The sequence below is a fragment of the Artemia sp. Qi Xiang Cuo genome, chromosome 13, assembly GCF_049724085.1.
Source record: "Artemia sp. Qi Xiang Cuo chromosome 13, ASM4972408v1, whole genome shotgun sequence".
NCBI classification, from domain to species: Eukaryota; Metazoa; Arthropoda; class Branchiopoda; order Anostraca; family Artemiidae; genus Artemia; species Artemia sp. Qi Xiang Cuo.
The window spans coordinates 71010537-71036366 of record NC_142806.1 but is presented as its reverse complement, the minus strand read 5'-3'; the positions used below and the strand labels follow the sequence as shown (position 1 = coordinate 71036366).

The window sequence follows — 25830 nt, the reverse complement described above, 5'->3', positions numbered from 1 at the left end:
TATATCCCACATCTTTCCTTAAATAGGATGCGCTATTGCTCTGCCTATAATAGACTACGTGAATCGTAAGGATTGACTTCGTCACCACGTGACATTACCGCATCCAAAACTAGCAATTTCTTAATTTTGTAACTTTTTATTTGTAGCTACTATAAAGTTTTGATAACATAACGATTGATTGTCTAGTTCAAAGCTGTTCCTAAAAAGACTTAACAAAATGACAGAACACACCATTTACTGTGACACAGTCTGTGTAGGCCTATAACTTATGCTTTACGTTCTGATGAACCTTTATCTTTTTTTTTCAGTACCACTTGTTCAAAACGATCATCGGATAAAAACAACGAACTAATAAACACCGCTTCGTTATCATCCTTATCAGGAAAATAAGAAGTTCTGCATTTTCTTAGATTGATGTTTGAAGCCTCTATAAAAAAAAAATTTTTGATATGCTAAATTGGGTTGAGTAATGTTTGTCAAAGTCATAGGCCTTTTTGAGTTTTTTCTTCCCTTTTTCCGAAAATTAAGTAAATTTTCTAAGACTTGTAACTTTTGTTTAGTAGCTTTAAACTTAACGATTTTTGTATATTTATAATAATCATCAAGACTGTATTCTTTTGATGTATATATTGTTATCAAGAGAGAGAGAGAGAGAGAGATTTATTCTAAACAAACAAACAATTTAACATAAGTTTAGCGGTCACCGCAAACAAACAATTTAACATAAGTTTAGCGGCCACCGCAAGAAGCAAAAACTTGTCCAAGGGGGTGGCAAAAATACACTAACATAACAAAACAATAAAAAAATGAAAAAAAAGCTTATCCTTTTAGAGTTTTGGTTACTATTAGCACGAGCCGCTCCTTACCTACAGTTTGATACCCCGAATTTTGCGATTTGGTGCCCTGAGTTCGATCCCTGCTGAGTTCGATTTTAATTATTATTTGATATAATTTATTATGATTACCAATATTTTTCAACCACAACATTTAATAATATTCAGTGCTTTACTGTTCAATAATTCAATGTTTTATTGAAAGGTAAATTATCATTAAAATGATATCAATCATAGAGTAGTTCTGTTAAAAAGATTGTTTAATTTGAATTTTTGTTTCTTTTACAGTTTTTGAATTTGGAAAAATATTCAACACAACCACGATATACTTGGTTCATTACATGTATTTTTTCTAGGTCCGCTTCTTCTATTGACCTCGCAAAAACTGAATGTTTACCTAAATCCAGAAACTTTCGATGGAATGAATGACTATCGCCTCTCCGCATGGCTTGCAAGACAAGGAGATCAACACAGGATTGTACTCTATCTTTGCGACAAAAAAATGTCTTCATGGATGCAGACATGCATAAGGCAAGCAGATTGTATCCTCATAGTATGCCTTGCTGACGCTGAAACAACTGGTGGCAAGGTAGCAATTTTATTTTTCGTTATATTCCTTTATTTCCATGATGATCTTATCAGGCTTTTTAATGTCCTTCCATTTTTCTTTGCAGAAACCAAACACGAAAGAAACTTAAGAGGCTCACTTGATCCATTTTAAATGCCCTTTTTTGGGGGCTAAGGCAGGCTGGAGGGCAAAATTTTACCCCTGCAACAACCCACATGCCCTTGGGTACCCAAAAACCATACACCTTATCTAATCAAGTTTCAAGTTATATATTTTAGCCAAACACTCGGAATGTTTTAAGATACATCTTGGAAAAAGGGACAAGTGTCCCTCGCTCCTCATGCCCCAGTGCCTTGACGCCTCTTTTTTCATTCCTTGGAGAGTTTGTCAACTAGTTCAATAATATGGATGTTGTGGGATGATGGCTCCCTTCTTGCTGCACGAAATAAAATCTGTTGAAAGTGTTCATTGTTATGCTTATCGGCTCAGATGATGGAAAGGCATGAGGCATTATGAGTACCATCAGGAAATTTCCTTAAGGGGTTCCACTTTACGGCCCCATGGTTCCCTTATTGGTATCTATTGGAGCCATCCCCAAAACATTCTTAGAAGACCTAATACATAAGAGAACTAATAACATAAGAGAAAAAACTGTTTCTTGCTTTTTACTATTTAACTTAGAACGATGAAAAATATCACAATTTGATTGACGATTTTGAAATTGAACTCCCCCAAAAGCGGAAGTATTCTTGATGAAAATTATGCAGTTAGACGTGACGATATATTTTCTACGTCTAGGTTATTAAAATTAGGCTTATTGGAATGAGCACTATAAGATCCATTGCTATTTATAAGTTAGAAAAGACATCACACCAAAGGAAATTGCCTCATACCAACATCTTGGCCCATTAAACAGTAATTTTTTATTGATTTTTTTGTAGAAATTTTATCGATCATGAAGTCAGATAGTCAGTTTATATAACATATCAGGCCAGCGACGATACTGGTATACCTTTTGCCTCTGAATATAAATATAGTTCATAAAACTGAACCGTTATTATAGGCTTTTTATCCAATAAAACTAACGGTAAAGGATTATTTCGTAGTTTCATATTATTTTTTAAGGGGTTGGAAAATGGATTCTTTAAGACAAGTGGAGGGGTCTCTAAGCTCCATAAAAATCTTTAAGGTAATACAAATAAATATCGAAGAAAAGAGAATGAAGCGTTAATTAATTATGCATAGGGGAGGGGGATGGGCAACAGTCCCTTATTGCTGAGACAGAATTTAGTTTGGAGAGCTTTATTTCACTTCGAAAAACAATTCAATTAGCTCTTTTAGTTGAAGGATTGTTCTGCAAAAGTCATCTTTGATTGAACAAGACGAGTTTGAGGTGGCAGGAGCCCTCGTCAAATTTTGTCTAAGTAAAATTTTGAATAGAATGGAAATCTTAAAATATATATTAGATGCATTTCGGGATAATACGAAGTGTGTGTGTGGGGTGGGGATAGCTACCCTCCTATCACTTTGAATCTTAAAAAGAGCACTAGAGCGTCTGATCACCAATCCAATGAGCCCCCTTCGAAGTTTATATGACCACGCTTTCTATAAAAACCTTATATGCCCCCTGGGCATAACTTACAACTCTTACCCTGAGGGCTTGGGGGATTTGTTATCCTCAAAGACATAATTTCCAGACCTTGCAAATACGTTGAATAAAATGGCTTTCTCAAAATTTTGATTGGAATTGTTTGGGGAAATGGTGGGCGTGGGGGGGGCATTTGCCCTCTGATCACTTTCGACTAATGAAAAAGGCATTAGTCCTCTCAATTTCCAATCAAAAGAGCCCTTTTTGAAGCTTCTACAACAAAACTTTCTATAAAATCTTATAATACGGTGAAGGTTTGACTTTATGTCCCCAGTGTTTTAAGAATGACTGTTCTAGAACGATCGTTATTTGAATGGAATAGAAAGTATTTTTCACAATGCCTCAAGAATGTAAGAGCATATTGTTGTTTATTTGCTTTAAGCAGTACATTTTTTTTTTTTTTTTTAAGTTTGTAAAGGCAATGAATTCCACATGTAGTGTAAACATTACCAACCTTAGCTTAAGGGGGGAAGGTGAGTTGAAAAGGAGACAGCCCCCGTTAAACATAAAATAATTTACATCAGTTTCGTGCTTTAGTGTTCATGTTAGCTACATATCTTAGAAGTCTTAGTATTTATTTATCTGTGAATATTTAGAGGTTCCTGAGATAATCCTTTACACCCGTAATAGGAACAACCCTATACACAGATGGCCTCATGGTGCAATGGTCTCTTGGCAAGATATTATACATTCAGTGTAGAAACCGATGAGGGAATCTCCCTGGGACGAATCATAATTAGAGAGAGTTCAATTTTGGGCTCATCAAGATGAGTAGAGGTTAAGTCAAGGTGGTATTTTGAGTAGACTAACATTGAGATTCAGATGTTTTAAATGCAACCCGACCAGCCTTACTTGAATGTTGCATTGACCTATCTTGTGCAGCATGTGCTGACGGTATCTTATTAGAAGCTGCAGGACCTACAAACTAGCTTATTTGCATAAAGAGTGCTTTCCAGTTCATCTTAATTTTTGATTATAATTCATAAATATATAATTTTTTGCAGAGTCTCAACCAACAATCAACTCAATAATGAGACTTATAGAACCATTTTCCCTAATATGGTCGATACCCCAGGATATTTTTTATTCTAATTATAGCCAAGTATCTTTGCTTCATATCAGTTACTTTATGAGTTATTTTACGTATAAGACCTGTTTGCATATGATTATTAATATATAGTTACTTTTATTTAAGATCGACGCCAAATGACATACGACATTAATAAATTTTCGGAGTGTTATTTTAAATTTACCTTACTTTTTATTACGGGAATTGAAATTCGCACATCGATAAAAATGTCATTAAATATCCAAGTTACCTTTATATATAAATATATATACGTATGCTATGTTTGTATTGTAGGGAGAAAAAAGACTGGAAAGAATGGCAGTGCGAACGCAGAAAGAGCTCGTGCTACTTCATAGGGAGTCAAAATCAGCGGTGTCAATGGTTTCGCCAACTGGTACTGCTGCTTGGTTAAATATTAGAAGTTGGTGCTCATCACATCATCATCTCATCGCATCTCAAGACATGTTTGTACATCCTGCTGGAAATCAAAGGAAAACAGTACGTCTTTTGGGTTTTGATTGTCCATTTTTGCTTACTCAACTGTTTGGGTTTTTTTTTTTTTTTTTTTGGAAATAATACCTGACGAAAGACCAAAGTAACATGGGGGGTAGGGGGTCTGGAATTACAGATATTGTTTAATTGCTAACTTTTATTTTAACTTCTAAATCACTGAGAGATATATCTTTAAATTTAAGTTGGTTAAATTTTCAGTTCAAGGTTAGGGAATAGCGAGAGTTAAGGTTATTATTAGTTACTCTGTGTTTTTGCCGTCTTCGGTGAGGAAATGGACTATTTAACAACGAGCCAATATTAAATATTTTATTAGAAATCATAAACAGTTTATCGAAATAGATCATTAGATCACAAAAATTACCATACCTTAAACTTTAGACCCTCCTGTGTCGCCAGAGGCACCCAGGGCATCCAAGAAGAGCCGCCAATCGTCCCGAATGTGCACCACCACCAGAACATCTTTCCATTGGGGTTGTATCGTCGTTGTGAATATTGGACAGGTCTCGTCTATATCTGCAACGCAAGGTGTTTTTTGGTCGACCTCTCCCGTGGTTTCCCTGAGGTTGCTATTCTTAGATCTGTCTTGGGATCCTATCGTCCTTCATACGAATCACATGCCCTAGTTATCACCACCTTCGTTGCCGAATGATGTCCGTGGCTATGGGCTAGCCTGAGATAGATCGGACTTCCTGGTTTGTGACATGATCTCTTCAGTTGATATTCAGAATCCTCCAAAGGCAATTGTTTTCGAAGGCAAGAGCCCGTCTCCCTTGTTGTTGACTCCCCGCTTCCGACCCCTCCCAGCCCATCATAGCAAAAGGATGGGAAAGAGAAATGTAAATTAATGGGCGATTCAAATCAATGATAATTTACACTCTGCTAAAATAATAACATTTTTTCTTAATTGTGGCGGCCTAATTTCTAACCCACTTTTATCTAACCCTCTACCTACCCCCCTCACTGTACTCACTCACTACTGTGTAGGAGGGGAGAAAGGATATTGCTATTAAATAGCCTCATTTTTAATTTCGTAGAATACTTTTTCGATCGCCATACTGGTTTTATTCGGTTGAAAGCTCCACTGGCTTACCCTATCCTCAACTGCACTTCCCGCTCGCTTGACCCTGAATTTTCCACCGTATTGCCGAGGTACCTGAACTCTAGAAACCTGCTCGACAGTTGAATATCCACTCTTTATGTTCAAGAGGAATTAGTTGTTGCCATGGTCTTTGTTTTTTCTGTGTTGATCTTGAGGCCAAGTCGGCCTGAATTTTCACGGATAGTATCGAGGAGATCCTGGAGTTTGGTCTTGTTGCTTTCCATCAAGGCAATATCGTCAGCAAAATCCAGATCGGCTAAGTCCTTACCTTCTCCAATTTGGATGCCGAACCCTGTACAATCAAAGAATATGTAGTCGACAATGAGAACAAAGAGGAACGGAGAAAAATAAAGTATTATTTTATGCCGGATATTATACGGAGATATCAAGTATTTCCTTCTTGGGTCCGAACGCAGCATTCTTTGTTTTCGTATGATGCAACAATTACTACTACTACTACTAACAACTCATCGCAGCACCAAGCCACCTGAGGCCAACACAGCTACGCACGCTCCTCCTCCACCCCAATCTATTCAAAGCCTCCCTTTTTAAACCCGCCCACGAAGTTCCCATTTCCTTTAAATCTTTCTTTATGATGTCCTTCCACCCCAGACGGGGACGACCTGCTTTCCGTTTAGCCCTAGATGGTTGGCCGAAAGGAACAATCTTCGGCAATCTGTCATCCTTCATCCGCACAACATGCCCTAACCACCTCAACCTTTCTTTCATTATAGACCTAGAAAGCGGTATTGAACCACATTTTTCGTATAGCCTATTGTTAGAAATACGGTCAGTCAGCCGAATACCCAGAGCAGTCCTTAAGTAATATCTCTGGAAAACATCTAGCAAATCTTCATCCGCTTTTTGTAGCGTCCATGCTTCAGAGCGACATTTGACCCCTGTCGTCACTGTAGCTTCTAAGATTCTAATCTTGGTTTGCAGACTTATCTTCCTATTCTTCCAAATTTTTTTAAACTGTGACAAAACACCCTGAACCTTGGCTATTCTATTTTTAACATCTTTACTGCTCCCATCGTCTTTACTATTAAAACTACCAAGGTAAGTGAAGCTGTCTACCTGATCAAATTTTTCATTACTCGACGACACGTTTTCTTCTTCTCTTATTCCTAGCCTTAGTGACTTAGTCTTCTTAACATTAATTTTCAAACCAATACTAGCACCCTGAACTCACAAAATCACTAAAACTTCATTCATTTTGCTCTCACTTTCATCTAGGATGCTTAAATCATCATCATAATCGAAGTCCAGGAGACATTTTCCTACCCATTTGATTCCGTGGTCTCTCATCGCCTTTCCTGTGCTCCTTAAAACAAAGTCCATAAAAATAATCCATATAAAGGGGGATAGAACACAATCCTGCTTAACTCCTGATTTAATACAAAACCAGCTGCTAACCTCATTTCCTACCTTAACCGCAGCAGTGTTATTCTTGTACATAGCACTAATCACTTTAATGTATTTGTCTGGTATACCATACAAGGATAAAACCTTTACTAAAGCTCCTCTATCAAAAGAATCGAACGCTTGCTCATAATCTATAAAACTGAGGACCAAAGGTGTTTGAAAACTTAGGCACTTCTCAATTATTAACCTATGAGTGAAAATTTGGTCAACACATCCTCTACCTTTTCTAAAACCGCACTGCTCTTCTCTTAAAACTTTGTCTACGGCATCTCTCAGTCTAAAAAGTATCATATTACTAAGCAATTTGCTACCTACAGAGACCAGACTAATGCCAAGATAATTACCACACTCACTTTTATCACCTTTCTTATAAAGTGGCTTAATTAAGGTTTTCCTAAAATCGTTAGGTACTTCCCCTTTTTCAAAAATCATATTCATAATCTTCAATAACTTATTTCTAACCTCAGAGCCACCATATTTAAGAGACCCATTTACTACCCTTTCAGCACCTGGAGCATTATTATTCTTTAATTCCTTTAGTACTGTTGCTAATTCCTCCTCACAAAACAAATCTTCCTTCACATCCAAGGTATCACAAACTTTTTCATTTTCCTCAATATTTTTTCCTGCAACTCTATCTCGGTTAAGCAAATTCTCAAAATGTTCGGCCCATCTCGTTTAGCTTTTTCCTTATCGCTAATTGCCACCCCATTCCTATCTTTAACTGGGACAAGTCCGGATTGACTACTATCTCTCAATTTGTTAACGTGCCAGTACAATATTTTACTATTATGCCGTCTTGCTGCATCTTCTAAATCTTCGGCAACTTTATCCATGGCCTCCACTTCACACCTCCTTAGCTCATATTTCAATGCTTTCTCCACTTTCTTTACATTTCTTTTGTTTTCATGCGATCTATCACTCAGATAATTCTTGTACAAGTCCTTTCTCCTTTCTATTAAACTTAAAGCTTATTCACTTATATTCTTAGCTGCAGCTCTAGCTTTCTTCCCTAATGCACATTTAGTAACTTCACAAATTATTTTCCTAAAATTATCCCCACCATCTTTTATATTATCAAATTTTAGACTCAAGTTTAGTATTCAACTGTTCCTGGAAAGTTTCTCTCAAATTCTCATCCTGGAGTCTACTAACATCATAACTTCCAGGGAGGTAATTACCCTTCCGATATTTCAGCTTTAACTTAACCCTTGACAATACTAGATGGTGATCTTTACTTTTAACATCAATAACAGCACTCCTATATACCCTAGTATCTTGTATTGAGGAATTCTGTATGTATTCTTGTATGAATTCCGTAGTATCGTAAGATTTTCCATAGCGAGTCTCGGTCGATGGAGTCGAAGGCTTTCTCGAAGTCCACGAAAATCAGGTACATTTTTTCTCGCCTTTTTTTGCACTCCTCAATCATCATCCGTAGTGTATAGATAAGATCCGGGCAAGAACGGGACGGCCGGAAGCCGTGCTGTTCTTCATGTAGGTATTTATCGAGAACTGTCTGGATGCGCTGAAGAATAATTTGTAAGAAGAGTTTACCCGGAATAGATAGGAGACTGATGCCCCTCCAGTTGTCACAATTTGTGGCGTCTCCTTTCTGGAAAAGTTTGATGAGCGTTCTTTTTGTCCAATCATCGGGTACCTTTTAAGACTTCCAGATACTAGCAAAAAGTTTAAGCCACACATAGATACAGGTATTAAGTGATACGTTTATTATCTCGACTGTTATTCTGTCAGTTCCTGCTGCTCTGCCATTCTTAAGCTTGCGGGCTGCCTGTCGAACTTCTACATCACAAGGTTCTTCTTCATTTGGAGGTTCGAAAAGGGGGTTGCAGGGATAACTGGTGGATCCACTGGGCGGGGTCTGTTCAGAATCTTCTCGAAATGGAAAGCCCACACTACGGGTATTTCTGCTGGGTCTGAGAAAATTTTGGCATTTGCATTTTAAATGGTCCGTTTACGATTCGGCATTTCCTCACAATTTCATTGGTAATCTTGTATACGGCTCCGGAGTCACCACAGCTTTTTATCAAAAAGGTTGTGTTTATCCCCCCTTGCGCTCCTTTTGACTTGTTACCTTTTGACTTTTCTTTGTACATTTGATTCTTCAGAACGGTGTCACTGTTTTAACAACCTTTTAGGAGCTGTAGCTTTAGGTTATGACGCTCACCAATCAGGTTCCAGGTTCTCTCTGACAACCATCGGTCTTTTGATCTCTTGGCGTTAGCTTAGCTTAGGTCTTCCCACATCGGCTGCCTATAAGGCGACAACGGTGCCTCTCCATGACGATATCTCTTGTGCTTTTGACCAAAGTTCTTCGAGTGACGATCTCAAAACCGCAGAATCCTTCTCAAGGCATTTTACCAGTGTTGTCTTCTGTCACCCGTGTCTTCTGATGCCAGAAGGAACCCAACACCACACATCGTGGGGTAGGCGGCCCTCACCCATCCGCACCATGTGACCCCAATATCGCCATCGGTTAGTCACAATTCTATCTATCACGAGCGGCTACTTCTTCTTTTCACATATAGAGGCGTTGGTGAGCTTATCAGTCCACTGGACACCAAGGATACGCCGAAGACAGATGTTCTCAAAACCCGGGATTCGCTTTTCCAGCTGCTTAGTCAATGCCCAAGATTCGCAGCCGTACATTAGTAGGGAGAGGACTTTACTATTGAAAAGCTGAAGCTTGAGCTATAGGGAGTATGCTGGATTCCTCCACACATTTCTTAGTTTATTGAAGGCACCTCCTGCGCATGTAATCCGTGCAGTAATTTCCCACTCAAGGCTACCATCATATTTAACGACACTACCAAGGTACTTGAACTCTTCAACCTCCTCTAGTACATCAGATCCGATTTTAAGCAGTGGGGCAGGTAGGGTATTGACGCTGTTTCGCATGACTTTTGTTTTCCGTCTACTAATTGATATACCAACTCGCCCGGTCATAATGAGAGTACCGCTATATTATTCTGTAGCTCCTCTCTTACATGAGATAGGAGGGTTATATCATCAGCAAAATCGCCGTTATAGAATGTGTGGTTTAGGTTCAGCTGAATTTCACATCTGAAATTACATTTTCGAAGTACATAGTCGATGAAAATATAAAACAACACTGGGGAGATGACACATCCTTCGCGCACATCTGCCTTCACACTGAAACATTCGGTAGGGTCTCCATCATCGACCCGTACAGTATATAACTGATTATCATATAGCGTGACAATCATACACACAATTTTGTTGGGAATCCATAATACCGAAGTATTTTGCATAGTGAGTCTATGTGGACCGAACCAAACGCTTTCAAAAATTCAATGAAGGCAACAATAATCTCAGTCTGCCATTCGTTTGCTTCTTCTATCAGTATCCCCAAACTGAATATCAAATCAGTGCACGATCTCCCTGGTTGAAACCAATGTTCCTCATCTCTTAATATTGCGTCAACTTTTGACTGAATACGGTCCAGTAGTACTTGGCAGAAAATCTTACTCCCTACCGACTGCAGAGTGATACCTCGCCAGCTATTACAGTCGTTTGTTCTGCCTTTTTTAAAGAGCTTGATGATAACCCCTTTCTTCCAATCGGTGGGAATATTTTCAGTTTCCCATATCTGAGAAATAACATCGTGACCCTTCACGAGGGTCGGCAATGACTTCAGCTCCATACTTTAAGAGTTCAGGCTGTAAGCCAACAACTCCTGCAGCTTTGCCATCCTTAATCTTCTGCAATACTGTCATGACTTCGAGCAGACCTATAGGTTCTTCGCTTATGTCAAGTTGGATGAACGGTAGCTCAGCCGGAGGGGATACAGAGTTTGTAGGCGGTAGAAAGTTTAGTACCTCATTGAAGTATTCCTTCCATCTCTTGTCAATGTCTTCCATTTTTGTAAGAAGTTGGCCAGCCTTACTTTCAGTCACAGGTGCTGGCTTTCTGAAATCTCCAGTTAATTCCTTTGTGATACGATAGACTGTTCGACTGGCGGCTGTCTCTGCTTCAGCCGCCTTTGTCTCAAGAAAGAGCCATTTGTCATTTCTGGTAGACTGCTTTACGGCCTTGTGGGATTCCTTATATTTAGATTTCAAAAAATCTTTGTACTCGACAGTGAACTCGTTGTCGCATGAGTCCAACATGATTTTGGCTTCTTTTCGGTCATTCATTAGTTTCCAAGATTTGTCACTGATCCACTGCTCACTTTTCTTTTTTTGTATTCCCTATGTTTCTCTCGGCGGCACCCCGCACACATTGTACAGTAGGCTCCCATTTCTTTTTAACTGTTGCAGTTGTGTCTTCAGTTGAAAGACTTGCAAACCTATTAGCAAGATTGACACAGTACGCTTGTAGAAGACTCTTGTCTTGGAGCTTCCGGACATCAAAGGACTTGATAGGGTTTTTACATTTCTTCACTGTCTTCAGCTTGAGTTTGAAACTGGCAATCACCAGTTGGTGGTCAGAGTATGTATCTGCGCCACGGTAAGTTTGCACATTGTCGAGCGATCGTCTATGACACTTTTTCACCAATATGTGGTCAATCTGGCTTCTGGCTTCATGTGGTCAATCTGGCTTCTTGTAACATCGTCAGGAGAAGTCCAAGTATGTTTGTGTACTTCACGGTGGGAGAACCATGATTCCATTTACTATCAGGCTTCGGACGGCTCACATATCCACCAAACGCACTCCATTATTAGTGATAACACCCAGGCCATGGTGGCCTAGCACATCAGGCGCAAAATTGTTATCACTACCAACTTTGGCATTAAAATCGCCACACACAACTAATACATCGTGCTCAGGTACTGTATTGAGTATGCCGTTCAAATCACCATAGAACCTGTCCTTGGTGTCCCCACCAGCATCGTTTGTGGGGGCATAGACTGCAACAACGGTAACTTTAGACTGGGAGCTTTCAAAACGAGCATTAAGAATTCTTTCACTCATAGGTACAAATTCCAACATAGACGTCTTTGCTTGTTTACTGACAACTAGGGCAAATCCGGCTTCGCATCTCTTCTCTTTACCTGAGAAGAATACTTCATAGTTGTCAACATATATTGAACCAGCGCCAGTCAGCCTGGCTTCACAAATAGCTGTTATTTCAATCTTATATGATTGGTGAATTCTATTCACGCCCTCTAGACAACCTGGTTGTGTTTCAGGATTAACAGTCCTGACATTCCAAAAAGCAAGACGAAAAGGTTCATTCGCTGTCAAAAATTGTGTCCGGGGATGGTCAGTAGTCGTTACCAGAGAATTAGGTTCGAGGCTTTTCGTTGTCGTTTCAAAAATCATGTAAAATTTTATACAGGGATAGGGGATCAGCCTGTCACCCAACCCTCCTTCTCTCCTGGATAGGGACAGGCTACTCACCAAGCTCCGAGAGGCAAGGGTCCTAACAGGCGGAGTTAACATCAAAGGAAAATCATCAAACCTCTTTGATGATTTTCCAGGTTGACTCAGTGTCAACATCTAAGGAAAGGGCTTCAAATTAGTTAGAGAGTGTAATGACGAACTCATTTCGAACTGCCGCAGTGGAGAGCTTCGAGGAGTTGAAGGTTGGGAGTCGAAGATGACAAAAATGCATTAGGTTTTTTTCCTCATGCAACAAATTGTGAGCTATACAAACAATTTGAAGCACCAACCACAAAGAAAATAAAATCTGATTGGTTAATTACGTTTAGTAGAAACACAATCATATCTATTTATAAAACCATTTATTTAATATTTCTAAAGCAAAATTAAAAAAAAAAATATTTGAATTTTATTTTTAGTGAAAGAGACCACCTTATGCAGTAATGCAGGTTCTTTTATTAGAGAGTACCAAATAAAAAAAAAGAACCTTAAGTGAAAAATCAACAAAAATAAGTCGAAGCAAATGGTACCAAACAGATAAAGAAGGTACAGCTATCTTTTGAATATGTAGGTATGTTTAGGAATCAATAGATTGTTGATGTTTGGTTATTTTATGGACAAAAACGTTCGAATTTAACCAATTTTTCTTGCTTTTATATTCTTATAAGAAATACCTGTATCGATAGATTTTTCCGAAATAGACCTTTTATGCTTGATAAGGCCTTAAATCTCCTTATGATGATTGTGATGGATGTAGACGATAATTTTGATGGTTTTACTTATTTCTGATTTAGTTTAGTGTGAAAAGACTTCTATAATTGCTCAATGCTATACTTAACTTGACGTAACCTCGTTGCATACTATATTTCGTGCGTAATGTTATAGTTACTTAATGATATAGACATAAAACCAAGAAACATTATGGTAATTCGTTAAGCAAATTGTAGGAATGTTTAGTTGAAATTAAAATTTTTGAACGGGTAGGCACCCGCCAAATGTCCTCTCCCAAGGCGTCGCCTATAATGAAGCCTTGCTCAACTGAAAGTGTATACAGTCTGACGTACAGATAGAACCTATAGAACCTATATTATAATATATTAACAGTGGGACGATTCATTCAACCTAATGGACGTTCAACCGACCTGTTGTCTCATCTTCTACTTGATCAAGTATGGATCAAATCCTGATCAAGTAGGATTTCTTCATATCTCACCTTCAAGGATTTTCTTCTCTTGACATCTCCCTTCAAAAAAAAAAGTGTGTATTTATTGTGTACATGGGTCCCTGTAGAATGTAGTATCTTAAGTTTATAAAAGTAATTCTCGGCTAAGATTGTAGTTGCACTTATCAGTCAAATCGAACATACGCAGGACTACGTCTTCACTTATGTATCCCATTTGTAATTAGCATTCAAACGCAAAATATACGATCGAGCAACCAAAATAAAGATTTAATGCACAATATTTTTTTTATTTAGCAACGATGGGAGTTTTTAACACTTGTTTTTCTATCTGCAAAGTAATTCTGGAAAAAGGTTAAATATTTGCATGTATATTTGCGACTGATTAAATGCATATAAATTCGTGCGCAAATGAAAAACGCACTTCAAGCACGTAATCAGAATATGTTGTTGGTGTTTTTCTCGGGGGGGGGGGGGGGGGCAACAATAAAGACACAATTTATTTGATAAATTAAATGAGAAGGATCTACAAGTTTTAATTGTTTTCAGGGGGAGATAGGTTTGTTGCTTTGAAACCACCCCACCCCCCTTACACGTCCCTGATACTACCTTTAAGCTTATATTCATAATGTCAGGGCAGCCGATCTTGCAAAAATAGCAAAATATTGACAGTTTTATATGAAATCAAGACCTTGCTTTCTTTTTAGCATTTGCAGTACAAAAATCTGTTGACAGGAGCGCCTGACCCACATTCAGATTTTTCCCGGCTTGCAAGATGGTTGACAGGTATTATTATTATTTTTTATTTATTTTCTTCTTTTAAGAAATTATTAACAAAAAATTAAACAAATTTTAGAGAACGTTTTATTGGCAATAGGTCTAGGATGACTGTCTTCAAGTGTTTGGCGAATATCATTGGAAACGCAAAGAAAAGGGACCATGGGGTCCCTTTACTGCTTTCGTTGATCTGGGGACCAATTTTAGTTAGGGGGAGCGGTTCAAACAGTTCAAACATTTCGGGGTACAGACTGTAAGTAAGGAGTGACTAGGTCCAATAGTAGCCGTAACTCTGAAAAGAGGATTTTGATCACAATTAATACGTCAAAAGGTTTTTTATACTAGTTCCAAATATATAAGTTTCATTAGGTTTAATGTTACCCAATAAAAGCCACGAGCCTCAGAAAATTTATCTGAATATCGAAAAAGGAGGGAAACATCCCCAAACACTTTATAAGATTTTTCTTGGTTTAGTGGCTGTCCCCTCCTGTCCTCTTCGCTCGTTACGCTAAATTTTATAGTGCTTTATAATTTAAGATTATGTCTGAGCAGTTGTTCTCAAATATTTGGGACACAAAGTCAAACCTTAGCTTATAGAGCGGGGGGTTTATGATCCACTAAATCACTAAACTATGAAAAATTTGATGATAGTTTAAGGTACTTGTTACGGCCCGTGTATTTGAGCAGTAGTTTTTTACAAAATTGAGACAAAAAATTAAAATTTATTATAAAGAGTGGAGTTTCGAAAGGGAGTAACCCCCCCTCCGTAATTTACGGAATAATATCTGCTTAATCCTGATTATTTAAAGTGTTTAATCTCCACGGTTTTGACCAAAACTCTGAAACTCTGACTAAATAGATGAAAGTGGTATCGCATGAAAGTCCTCCCGTCTGTATTGTAAAACCTAAAGCTTGAAATCTTTTGCTTTTTTGTGATGTGGTTACAGAGCTTTGTGATATGGTCATGCTTTTTTGTGAAGTGGTCATGCTCATAGAGCATGAAGGGTTTGTGTTTGCCAGTTGGTCGTCTTACTCGATTGAACGTTCCAGTGAGCTCGTAGTTGTAGTAGTAGTAGTAAAATATAACAGAATCAAAATCATAAATTTAAATAAATTAAAGGAGAACAGCTCTGTGGAATTCTAATATATTTTCCTACAGCGTGAAGGGGAAGTAGAAAAAAATCTGTTCAATTAGTCTTGATTTTTTTCAATCTTTTGTTCTCAACATGACAGAAAACCAAAAGATTTTTCGTGTTTTAATTGCCGTTCCTGAGGAGTTCTTTGAGGGTGTTGAAAGTTTTATGACACGAATAAGTGCGAGTAATTAGATTGTATTTATGCAAGTGATTTTAATTAGAGCCTATTACATATTGGTTGTGTGAATCTTGATTTTTTGATGTTTTAAGTTGATTTTTTTTTATTTGATGCCTTGTTTTGTATCACGATTTCAAAAGTGTAACAACATTATTCGGCCTATAAACCGTAGTTTTTTGTTACCATTTTTTGATCGACTTTTTTGATCGATAACGATTTTTTCGTAAGCTATTTTTCTTTGTAAATGTGGATTGAGTTCGCCATTTGTTTCTGTGTGTTCGCAAGGAGGCACATGCGTGACATTGAACATGAAACTTGTATAAAGTACAAGTATTGAAGTATCAGAGGCAACGCTATAGCGTTACCTATAGTAAAGGCCATACGGCTCCAATGTTTTTTTATTATTTATTTTATTTTTTCCCCAGAGGCACTGCATATGGAAGGGGTTGTCGTAGAAACTTCAAAGGGGGCTCATTCGATTGGAAATCGAGAATTCTAGTGCCCTTTTTAATAGTCGAAAGTGATTGGAGGGTAACTAGCCCCCCCCCATCCCACGCCCATCGTTTCCCCAAACACATCCGATCATAATTTTGAGATAGCCATTTTGTTCAGCGTAGTTAATTTCCAGATAGAAAACATGTTTTCGAGGAGGACACTCCCCCACAACCCTCAGGGCAATGGTTTTAAGTTAGACTCTGGGGGCATATAAGGTTTTTTATAGAAGGCGTTGTCGTAGAAACTTCAAAAAAGGCTCATTCGATTGGAAATTTAAAGGGCTAGAGCCCTTTTTGATAGTCGAAAGGGATTGGAGGGCATATCAAAATTAATGGCTATCTTAAAATTTTTATTGGTTGCATTTGGGGAAAAAGGGGCGTGGGGGGGGGGCTAGGTGCCCTCCAATCTCTTTTGACTTTAAAAAACTTAACTAGAACTTTCAATTTCCAATTAAATGAGCCATCTCTGAATTTTTTACGAGCATCCCTTCAATAAAAACTATATATTCCCCCACGGCATAACTTACAACATCTGCCCTTCGGCTCCTGGGGGTCTGTGTCGACCCCTGAGTTTTCGTTATATGGTCATTGAACTATTTAAAAAAAAGCTATAACAAAGTTCTTATCGGAGGGGCTTGAGGAAAAAAGGGCATGGCGGGGGGGGGGGCAAGGTGCCCTCCAATCTCTTTTGACTATTAAAAAGTGAACTAGAATTTTCAATTTCCAATCAAATGATCCCTCTTTGAAGTTAATAAGAGCATCCTTTCCATAAGACCCATATATGACCCTAGGGCATAACTTACAACGCTTGCCCAAGGAACCTGGTGGGTTGTGTCGACACCGGAATTTTTGTTATATGATCTTTGAACTATTTTTAACAAAACAGCTATCTTAAAATTTTATGGGATGCATTTGGGAAAAAAGAGTTTGGGGGGGGGGGAAGCTGGCTACCCTCCAATATCTTTTGAAGCTTAAAAAGTGAACAAGAACTTTCAATTTCCAATCAAATGAGCCCTCTCTGAAGTTTATATTAGCATTCCTTCCATAAGAACCATCTATGCCCCGATGGCATAAATTATAATCTTTGCCACTGAAGACTGTGGGGGAGTGTCCTGCTCAAACATATAATTTCAAGAACTTTCAACTACGTTGAACAAAATGGCTATATTAAGGTTTTGATTGGATGCATTTGGGGAAATTGTGGGCGTGGAAGGGGTGTCAGTTGTCTTATAATCACTTTGGACTATTAAAAAGAGAATTAGCCATTTAAATTTCCAATCGAATGAGCCCTTTCTGAAGTTTCTACGACGAAATCGTCTGTACAAAACCTCATATGTCCCCAGGGCATAACTTACAACCCTTGCCCTGAGGGCTGTGGGGGAGTTTTGATCTTCAAAGACCTAATTTCCAGAACTTAAAACTATGTTTAATAATTAACTGTCTCAAAATTTTGATTGGATGTGTTTGGGGAGAAGGTGGGCGTGAGACGAGGTTTATTTGCCCTCAAATCACTTTCGACTACGTAAAAGGGCACTAGCCCTTTGAATTTCCAATCGAATGAGCCCTTTTTGAAGTTTCTACAATAACACCTTCTATAAAAACCTTATATGCCCCCAGGTATAACTTAAAACCCTTGCCCCGGGGGTTGTGGGGGAGTATCCTCCTCAAAAATATATTTTCTATCTGGAAATCAACTACGCTGAACAAAATGGCTATTTTAAATTTTTTATTGGGTGGGTTTGAGGGGAATGGTGGGCGTGGGGGGGGGGGGGGGGGGGTAGTTTCCCTCTATCACTTTCGATTATTAAAAAGGGCACTAGCCCTCTCAATTTCCAATCGAATGAGCCTTTTCTGAAGTTTCTACGACAACGCCTTCTATAAAAACCTTATATGCCCCCAGGGAATACATTAAAACCCTTGCCCTCAGGGTTGTGGGGGAGTGTCCTCCTCAAAAACATATTTTCTATCGCGAAATCAACTACGCTGAACAAAACGGCCATCTCAAAATTTTGATTGGATGTGTTTGGGGGAATGAGGGGCGTGGGGGGGGCCTAGTTGCCCTCCAATCACTTTCGACTATTAAAAAGGGTACTAGCACTTTCAATTTCCAATCCAATAGGCCTTTTTTGAAGTTTCTACGACAACGCCTTCTATAAAAACCTTATATGCCCCCAGGGCATAGCTTAAAACCCTTGCCCTGAGGGTTGCGGGGGAGTGTCCTCCTCAAAAACATCTTTTCTATCTGGAAATCAACTACGCTGAACAAAATGGCTATCTCAAAATTTTGATTGGATGTGTTTGGGGGAATGATGGGCATACGAGGGGGGTGAGGGCTAGTTGCCCTCCAATCACTTTTGTCCCTTAAAAAGGGCACTAGAACTCTCGATTTTCATTGGAATGAGCCTTTGAGATTTCTACGACGACCCCTTCCATATGAAGTGCCTCTGGGAAAAAAAAATTATAATAACACATTTGGGATTCCCAGGTGAAATCAATTTTAAACAGTTTCGGCTTATCTGGTCTTTGGAATGAAGGGAAGTGGAAAGGACTGGAGGTAGGAAATGTAGCAAAATTAGTAAAGGGTGTGCTTGAAGATCAGGAGATTCAGAAATGGCAGTGTGAAGTCGCAGCCTCGGTGTCCCTCGGTGTTTACCGGAAATGTAAGGAGGTCTGGGGATATGTTATTTATTTAAAAGTGGGTTTAAATAGTGAAGAAATTAAGTGGTATATATCAAGGAGGGGTAATTTTCTAGCACTTGGAGAAAGGAGGAAATATTTAGGGAGGGTTATGGTAACGGACGGTCCTTACTTATGCCCTATGTGGGTAGAAGATGGTGAGGATCTGCTTCACTTCATGACCCTTTGTCCCGAATTACAGGATTTAAGGAAAGAATTATTTTTTGATACTGTGGGGACAATTGAGTGGTTGGCTTCAGTAATGGGATCAAAAAATCATGGGACAATAAGAATGATAGCAAAATACATAAAATTGGGTATGTCACATAGAGATCAATTTTTGTAAAGGGGATGGGGTGAGTGTTGAAATTATTGTAGTATGTGTGTAAATTGTTTTCTTTTTGTTATTTTTTGTAGTCATGGCCCTTGATAGATGTAACATACATCTATCTATGTATGTTAGTTTAATGGTATTATGTGCTTTATTACGTTTTTGTTTTGTTTTGTAATTCTGCGTTGTTATTGTTATGTAGGCTACTATACTTTGCTATGAGTGTTATAATCATGTGCTATTATTTTGTGTGATTTTCCATTTTTTGCCATGGCCCAAAGCGGCTTTTATCAGAGGCAACGCTATAGCGTTGCCTATAGTAAAGACCATACGGCTCCAATGTTTTATTATTTATTTATTTATTATTATTTTTTTCCCAGAGACACTTCATACGGAAGGGGTCGTCGCAGAAACTTCAAAGAGGGCCTCATTCAATTGGAAATCGAGAGTTCTAGTGCCCTTTTTAATAGTCAAAAATGATTGGAGGACAACTAGCCCCCCCCCCCCCCACAACCATCATTCCCGCAAACACATCCAATCAAAATTTTGAGATAGCCATTTTGTTCAGCGTAGTTGATTTCCAAATAGGAAATATATTTTTGAGGAGGACACTCCCCCACAACCCTCAGGGCAAGGGTTTTAAGTTATGCCCTAGGGACATATAAGGTTTTTATAGAAGGCGTTGTCGAAGAAACTTCAAAACAGACTCATTCGATTGGAAAATCAAAGAGCTAGTGCCGTTATTAATAGTCAAAAGTGGAGGGCAACTAGCCTCCCCCCAAGCCCATCATTTGCCCAACTACATCCAATCAAAATTTTGAGATAGCCATTTTGTTCAGCGTAGTTGATTTCCAGATAGAAAATATTTTTTTGAGGAGGACACTCCCCCACAACCCTCAGGGCAAGGGTTTAAGGTCATGTCCTGGGGGCATAAAAGGTTTTTGTAGAAGGCGTTGTCATAGAAACTTCAAAAAAGGCTCATTTGATCAGAAATCAAGAGTTCTAAGGCTCTTTGTGATAGTCAAAAGTGATTGGAGGGCAACTAGCCCCCCCCCACACCCATTATTCCCCCAAACACATCCAATAAAAATTTTGAGATAGCCATTTTGTTCAGCGTAGTTGATTTCCAGATAGAAAATATGTTTTTGAGGAGGATATTCCCCCACAACCCTCAGGGCAGGGGTTTTAAGTTATGCCCTGGGGGCATATAAGGTTTTTATAGACGGCGTTGCCATAGAAACTTCAAAAAAAGCTCATTTGATTTGAAATCAAGAGTTCTATTGCTCTTTTTAATAGTCAAAAGTGATTGGAGGGCAACTAGCCCCCCCCCCCACACGCATCATTCCCCAAAAACATCCAATCAAAATTTTGATATAGCCATTTTGTTAGCCGTAGTTGATTTCCAGATAGAAAATATATTTTTAAGGAGGACCCTCCCCCGAAACCCTCAGGGCAAGGGTTTTTATGTTATGCCCTGGGGGCATATAAGGTTTTATAGAAAGCGTTGTCTTAGAAACTTCAAAACAGGCTCATTTGATTGGAAATTTAAAGGGTTAGTGCCCTTTTTAATAGTCGAAAGTGATTGGAGGGAAACTAGCCCCCCCCCACGCCCATCATTTCCCCAAACACATCCAATCAAAATTTTAAGATAGCTATTTTATTAAACGTAGATTTAAGTTCTGGAAATTAGGTCTTTTAGGATCAAAACTCCCCCACAGCCCTCAGGGCAAGGGTTGTAAGTTATACCCTGGGGACATATGAGGTTTTGTAATAGTCAAAAGTGATTGGAGGGCAACTAGCCCCCCCCCATACCCCTCATTCCCCCCAACACATCCAAACAAAATTTTGAGATAGTCATTTTGTTCAGCCTAGTGCATTTTCAGATAGAAAATATGTTTTTGAGGAGGACATTCCCCCACAACCCTCAGGGCAAGGGTGTTAATTTATACCCTGGGGGCATATAAGGTTTTATATAGAAGGCGTTGTCGTTGAAACTTCAAAAAAGGCTCATTCGATTGGAAATCGAGACTTCTAGTGCCCTTTTTAATAGTCGAAAGTGATTGGAGGGCAACTAGCCCCCCCCCCCACTCCCATCATTCTCCATAACACATCCAATCGAAATTTCTAGATAGCCATTTTGTTCAGCATAGTTGATTTCCCGATAGAAAATATATTTTTGAGGAGGACACTCCCCCAAAACCCTCAGGGCAAGGGTTTTAAGTTATGTCCTGGGGACATATAAGGTTTTTATAGAAGGTGTTGTTGTAGAAACTTCAAAAAAGGATCATTCGATTGAAATTTCAAAGGGCTAGTGCCCTTTTTAATAGTCGAAATTGATTGGAGGGCAACTAGCCCTCCCCCCCACACCCATCATTTACCCAAACACAAACAATCAAAATTTATAGATAGCCATGTTGTTAAGCTTAGTTTATTTACAGATATAAAATATTATTTTGAGGAGGACACAACCATCAGGCAAGGGTTTCCCCCACAACCATCAGGGCAAGGGTTTTAAGTTATGCCCTCGGGGTATATAAGGTTTTTATAGACGGCGTTGCCGTAGAAAGTTCAAAAAAGGCTCATTCGATTGGAAATTGAGAGTTCTAGTGCCCTTTTTAATAGTCGAAAGTGACTTGAGGGCAACTAGCCCCCTCCCACGCCCATCATTTCCCAAAACACATCCAATCATAATTTTGACATAGCCATTTTGTTCAGCGTAGTTGATTTCCAGATAGAAAAAATGTTTTTGAGGAGGACACTTACTCACAACCCTCAGGGCAAGGCTTTTAAGTTATGCCCTGGGGGTATATAAGGTTTTTATAGAAGGCGTTGTCGTAGAATCTTCAAAAAAGGCTCATTCGATTGGAAATTCAAAGGGGCAGTGCCCTTTTTAAAAGTCGAAAGTGATTGGAGGGCAACCAGCCCCCCCCCCCCACCCATCTTTCCCCCAAACACATCCCATGAAAATTTTGTGATAACTATTTTGCTCAGCGTATTTGATTTCCACATAGAAAATATGTTTTTGAGGAGGACAATCTCCCACAACAACCCTCAGGGCAAGGGTTTAAAGTTATGCCCTGGGGACTTATAAGGTTTTTATAGAAGGTGTTGTCGTAGAAACTTCAAAAAAGGCTCATCCAATTAGAAATTCAAAGGGCTAGTGCCCTTTTTAATAGTCGAAAATGATTGGAGGGCAACTAGCCCGCCCCTACGCCCATCGTTCCCCCAAACACATCCAATCAAAATTTTGAGATAGCCTTTTTGTTCAGCGTAGTTGATTTCCAGATAGAAAATATGTTTTTTAGGAGGACACTCCCCCACAACCCTTAAGGCAAGGGTTTTAAGTTATGCCCTGGGGGCATATAAGGTTTTTATAGAAGGTGGTGTCGTAGAAACTTCAAAAAAGGCTCATTCGATTGGAAATTCAAAGGGCTAGTATCGTTTTTAATAGTCGAAAGTGATTAGAGGGCAACTAGCTAGTTTCCCTAGCTAGGGGCTAATGAGGGCAACTACCCCCCTCTCACGCCCACCTTTTCCACAAACCCATCCAATCAAAATTTTGAGACAGCCATTTTATTAAACGTAGTTTTAAGCTCTGAAAATTAGGATGGAGGACAACTCCCCCACAGCCCTCAGGACAAGGGTTGTAAGTTATGCACTGGGGGCATATAAGGTTTTGTATAGACAACATTGTCGTATAAACTTCAGAAAGGGCTCATTTGATTTGAAATTGAAAGTTCCAGTTCACTTTTTAAACTTCAAAAGATATTGGAGGGTAACAAGCTTTCCTCTTCCCCTAAATCCTATTTTCTCAAATGCATCCAATAAAATTTTAAGATAGCTATTTTGTTAAAAAATAGTTCAAAGATCATATAACAAATATTCCGGTGTTGACACGAACCCACTAGGGCCCGGGTGCAGGCGTTGTAAGTTATTCCCTGGGGGCATGTATGGGTCTTATGGAAGGGATGCTCGTATAAACTTCAGAGAGGGCTCATTTGATTGGATATTGAAAGCTAGAGCTCACTTTTTAATAGTCAAAAGAGATCCGGGGGAGCTATCCCTTCCCCACGCCTTCTTTTTCAAAATCGATCTGATGAAAATTTTGAGATAGACACCTTGTTAAAAAAATAGTTCAAAGGTCGGATAAGAAAAACTCCGGTGTCAATCCACCCCCCCCCCTCAGGGCACAGGGGAAGGCGTTCTAAGTTATGCCCTAAGTGTATGTATGGTTCTTACGAAAGGGATGCTTGTATAAACTTCATAAAGGGCTCATTTGATTTGAAATTGAAAGTTCTAGTTCACTTTCTAAAAGGCATGAGAGTTAAACTAGCCCCCCCCCGCGCTCTTTTTTCCCCAACCCGTCCGCTAAAAATTTTGAGATAGCCAGTGTTTATGAAATTCTTCAAAAATTAGATAACGAAAACGTCCCCTAGAACCCTGGTGATAGGCGTTGTAAGTGTTGTCCTGGGGGCGTATATGGTTCTTATGAAAGGGATGCTCGTGTAAACTTCAGAGGGGGCTCATTTGATTGGAAATTGAAAGTTCTGATTCAATTTTCAAGAGTCAAAATATATCCAAGGGCAACTAGCCCCCCCCCCCACACCCTTTTATCCCCAAGCCCATCCGATAACATTTTTATAATAACCATTTCATTAAAAATAGTTCAAAGATCAGATAAGAAAAATTCCTGTATCGACGGAATCTGCCAGGGCCCAGAGACAGGCGTTATGAGTAATGCTCTAGGGGCATATATAGTTCTTATGGCAGGGATGCTCGTATAAAATTCGGAGAGGGCACATTTGATTTGAAATTGAAAGTTCTTGTTCACTTTTTAAGATTCAATAGAGATCAGAGGGTAAATAGCCCCCCCCCCCTCCTTCACGCCCTAAATGCATCAGATAAAAATTTTGAGATAGATATTTTGTTAAAAATAGTTCAAAGTTCTGGTAGCAAAAAACTCCGGTGTCGACACAGCCCCCCCCCTCCCAGGGCCCGGGGCATATATGGTTGTTATGGAAGGGATGCTCGTATAAAATTCCCAGAGGGCTCATTTGATTGGAAATTGATAGTTGTAATTCACTTTTTAAGAGTCAAAGGCGATTGGAGGGCAGCTAGCCTTCCCCCACACTCCATTTTTTCTTAAAGACACCTCATATAGAAGGGGTCGTCGTATAAACTTAAAAGGGGGCTCATTTGATTGAAAATCGAGAGTTCTAGTGCCCTTTTTAAGAGTCAGAAGTGATCAGAGGGCAATTGCCCGTCCCCCCTCCGCCCAAGCCCTTTTTCCCCAAATACATCTGATAAAAATTTGAGGTAGCAATTTTGTTAAAAATAGTTCAAAGGTCATATAACAAAAACTCCTTTGCGTATGGTCATTCGTTAAAAACAGTTCAAATATCAGATAAAAAAAACTCCTGTGTCGACCCCCCCCCCCCACTCAGGGCCTGGGCAGGCGTTGTAAGTATTGCTCTGGGGGCATATATGGTTCTTATGGAAGGTATGTTCGCATAAACTTTAGAGAGGGTTCATTTGAATGGAAATTAAAAGTTGTAGTTCATTTTCTCAGAATGAAAAAAGATCAGAAGGCAACTAGCCCCTCCCGCCCTCCGCACCTTTGGGCGTGTGGAATGGATAAACCCATCCGATAAAAACTTCAGGTGACCATTTTGTTAAAAATAGTCCAACCATCAGATATTAAAACTCCAGGGTCAGCACAACCCCCCAGGGCCCAGGGATAGGTGTTGTAAGTGATACTCTGGGGATATATATGGGTCTTATAGAAGTGATACTCGTATAAACTTCAGAGAGGGCTAATTTCATTGAAAATAGGAAGTTCTAGTTCACTTTTAAAGAGTCAAAAGAGACCGAAGCTTAATCTAGTCCTCCCACGCCCTTTTTCCCCAAACCCATCCGATAAAATTTTTGAGATAGCAATTTTGTTAAAAACAGTTCAAACATCAGATAATAAAAACTCCGAGGTTTACACAAACCCATTTTTTCACTTTGATATTGTTACTTTGATATCAGTTTTGTTACTTTGATGAATATTTGATTTTTTTTTTAAAGTTTGATATTAAAAGTTACTGTAAAAGTCTAAAACCTACTGCGTCATTGGCGCTTTACTGGAAACCAATTTTATGACAAATATTTTCTTTTGCACTTAACATTGAAAATAAACATTAAAATTATAGTAACATTTTGACCTGATGAACTTTCAGCAATTAATATCGTTATACATCAAATATTCAGTTTAATTTATTAGCACTTTTTAAAGTTGCTAATGACGAAAATAGTTTCCCTAAAAACAAGTGTTTGGCCTCCTTTCCTAACTGTGAATAAAAACCAAAAGCCTACTGCGTCATTGGTGCTTAACTGAACACGGATTATATTAGCACTCTTCCTCCAGGGATAATCCATGTGTTCGGAACGTGTTTTGTATTACATGTAAAGAGTCTAATCACACCTGTTACAGTATAAAATGCACTGGCAACGCTCAAACCAATAAACGGGCAGCTAAGTAGACAAATGGATAT

General features: G+C 38.9%; 1 protein-coding gene across 1 annotated transcript; it reads left to right on the top strand.

Annotated features, from left to right (window-relative positions):
• The first annotated feature begins 1254 nt into the window (after positions 1–1254).
• Positions 1255–14547, top strand: LOC148945610 (patatin-like phospholipase domain-containing protein 7). Its single transcript, XM_089099101.1, has 3 exons — positions 1255–1422; positions 4413–4616; positions 14410–14547. Exons 1-3 carry the CDS (start codon positions 1255–1257, stop codon positions 14545–14547), a joined length of 510 nt encoding a protein of 169 aa, XP_088955227.1.
• Positions 14548–25830: the final 11283 nt, after the last annotated feature.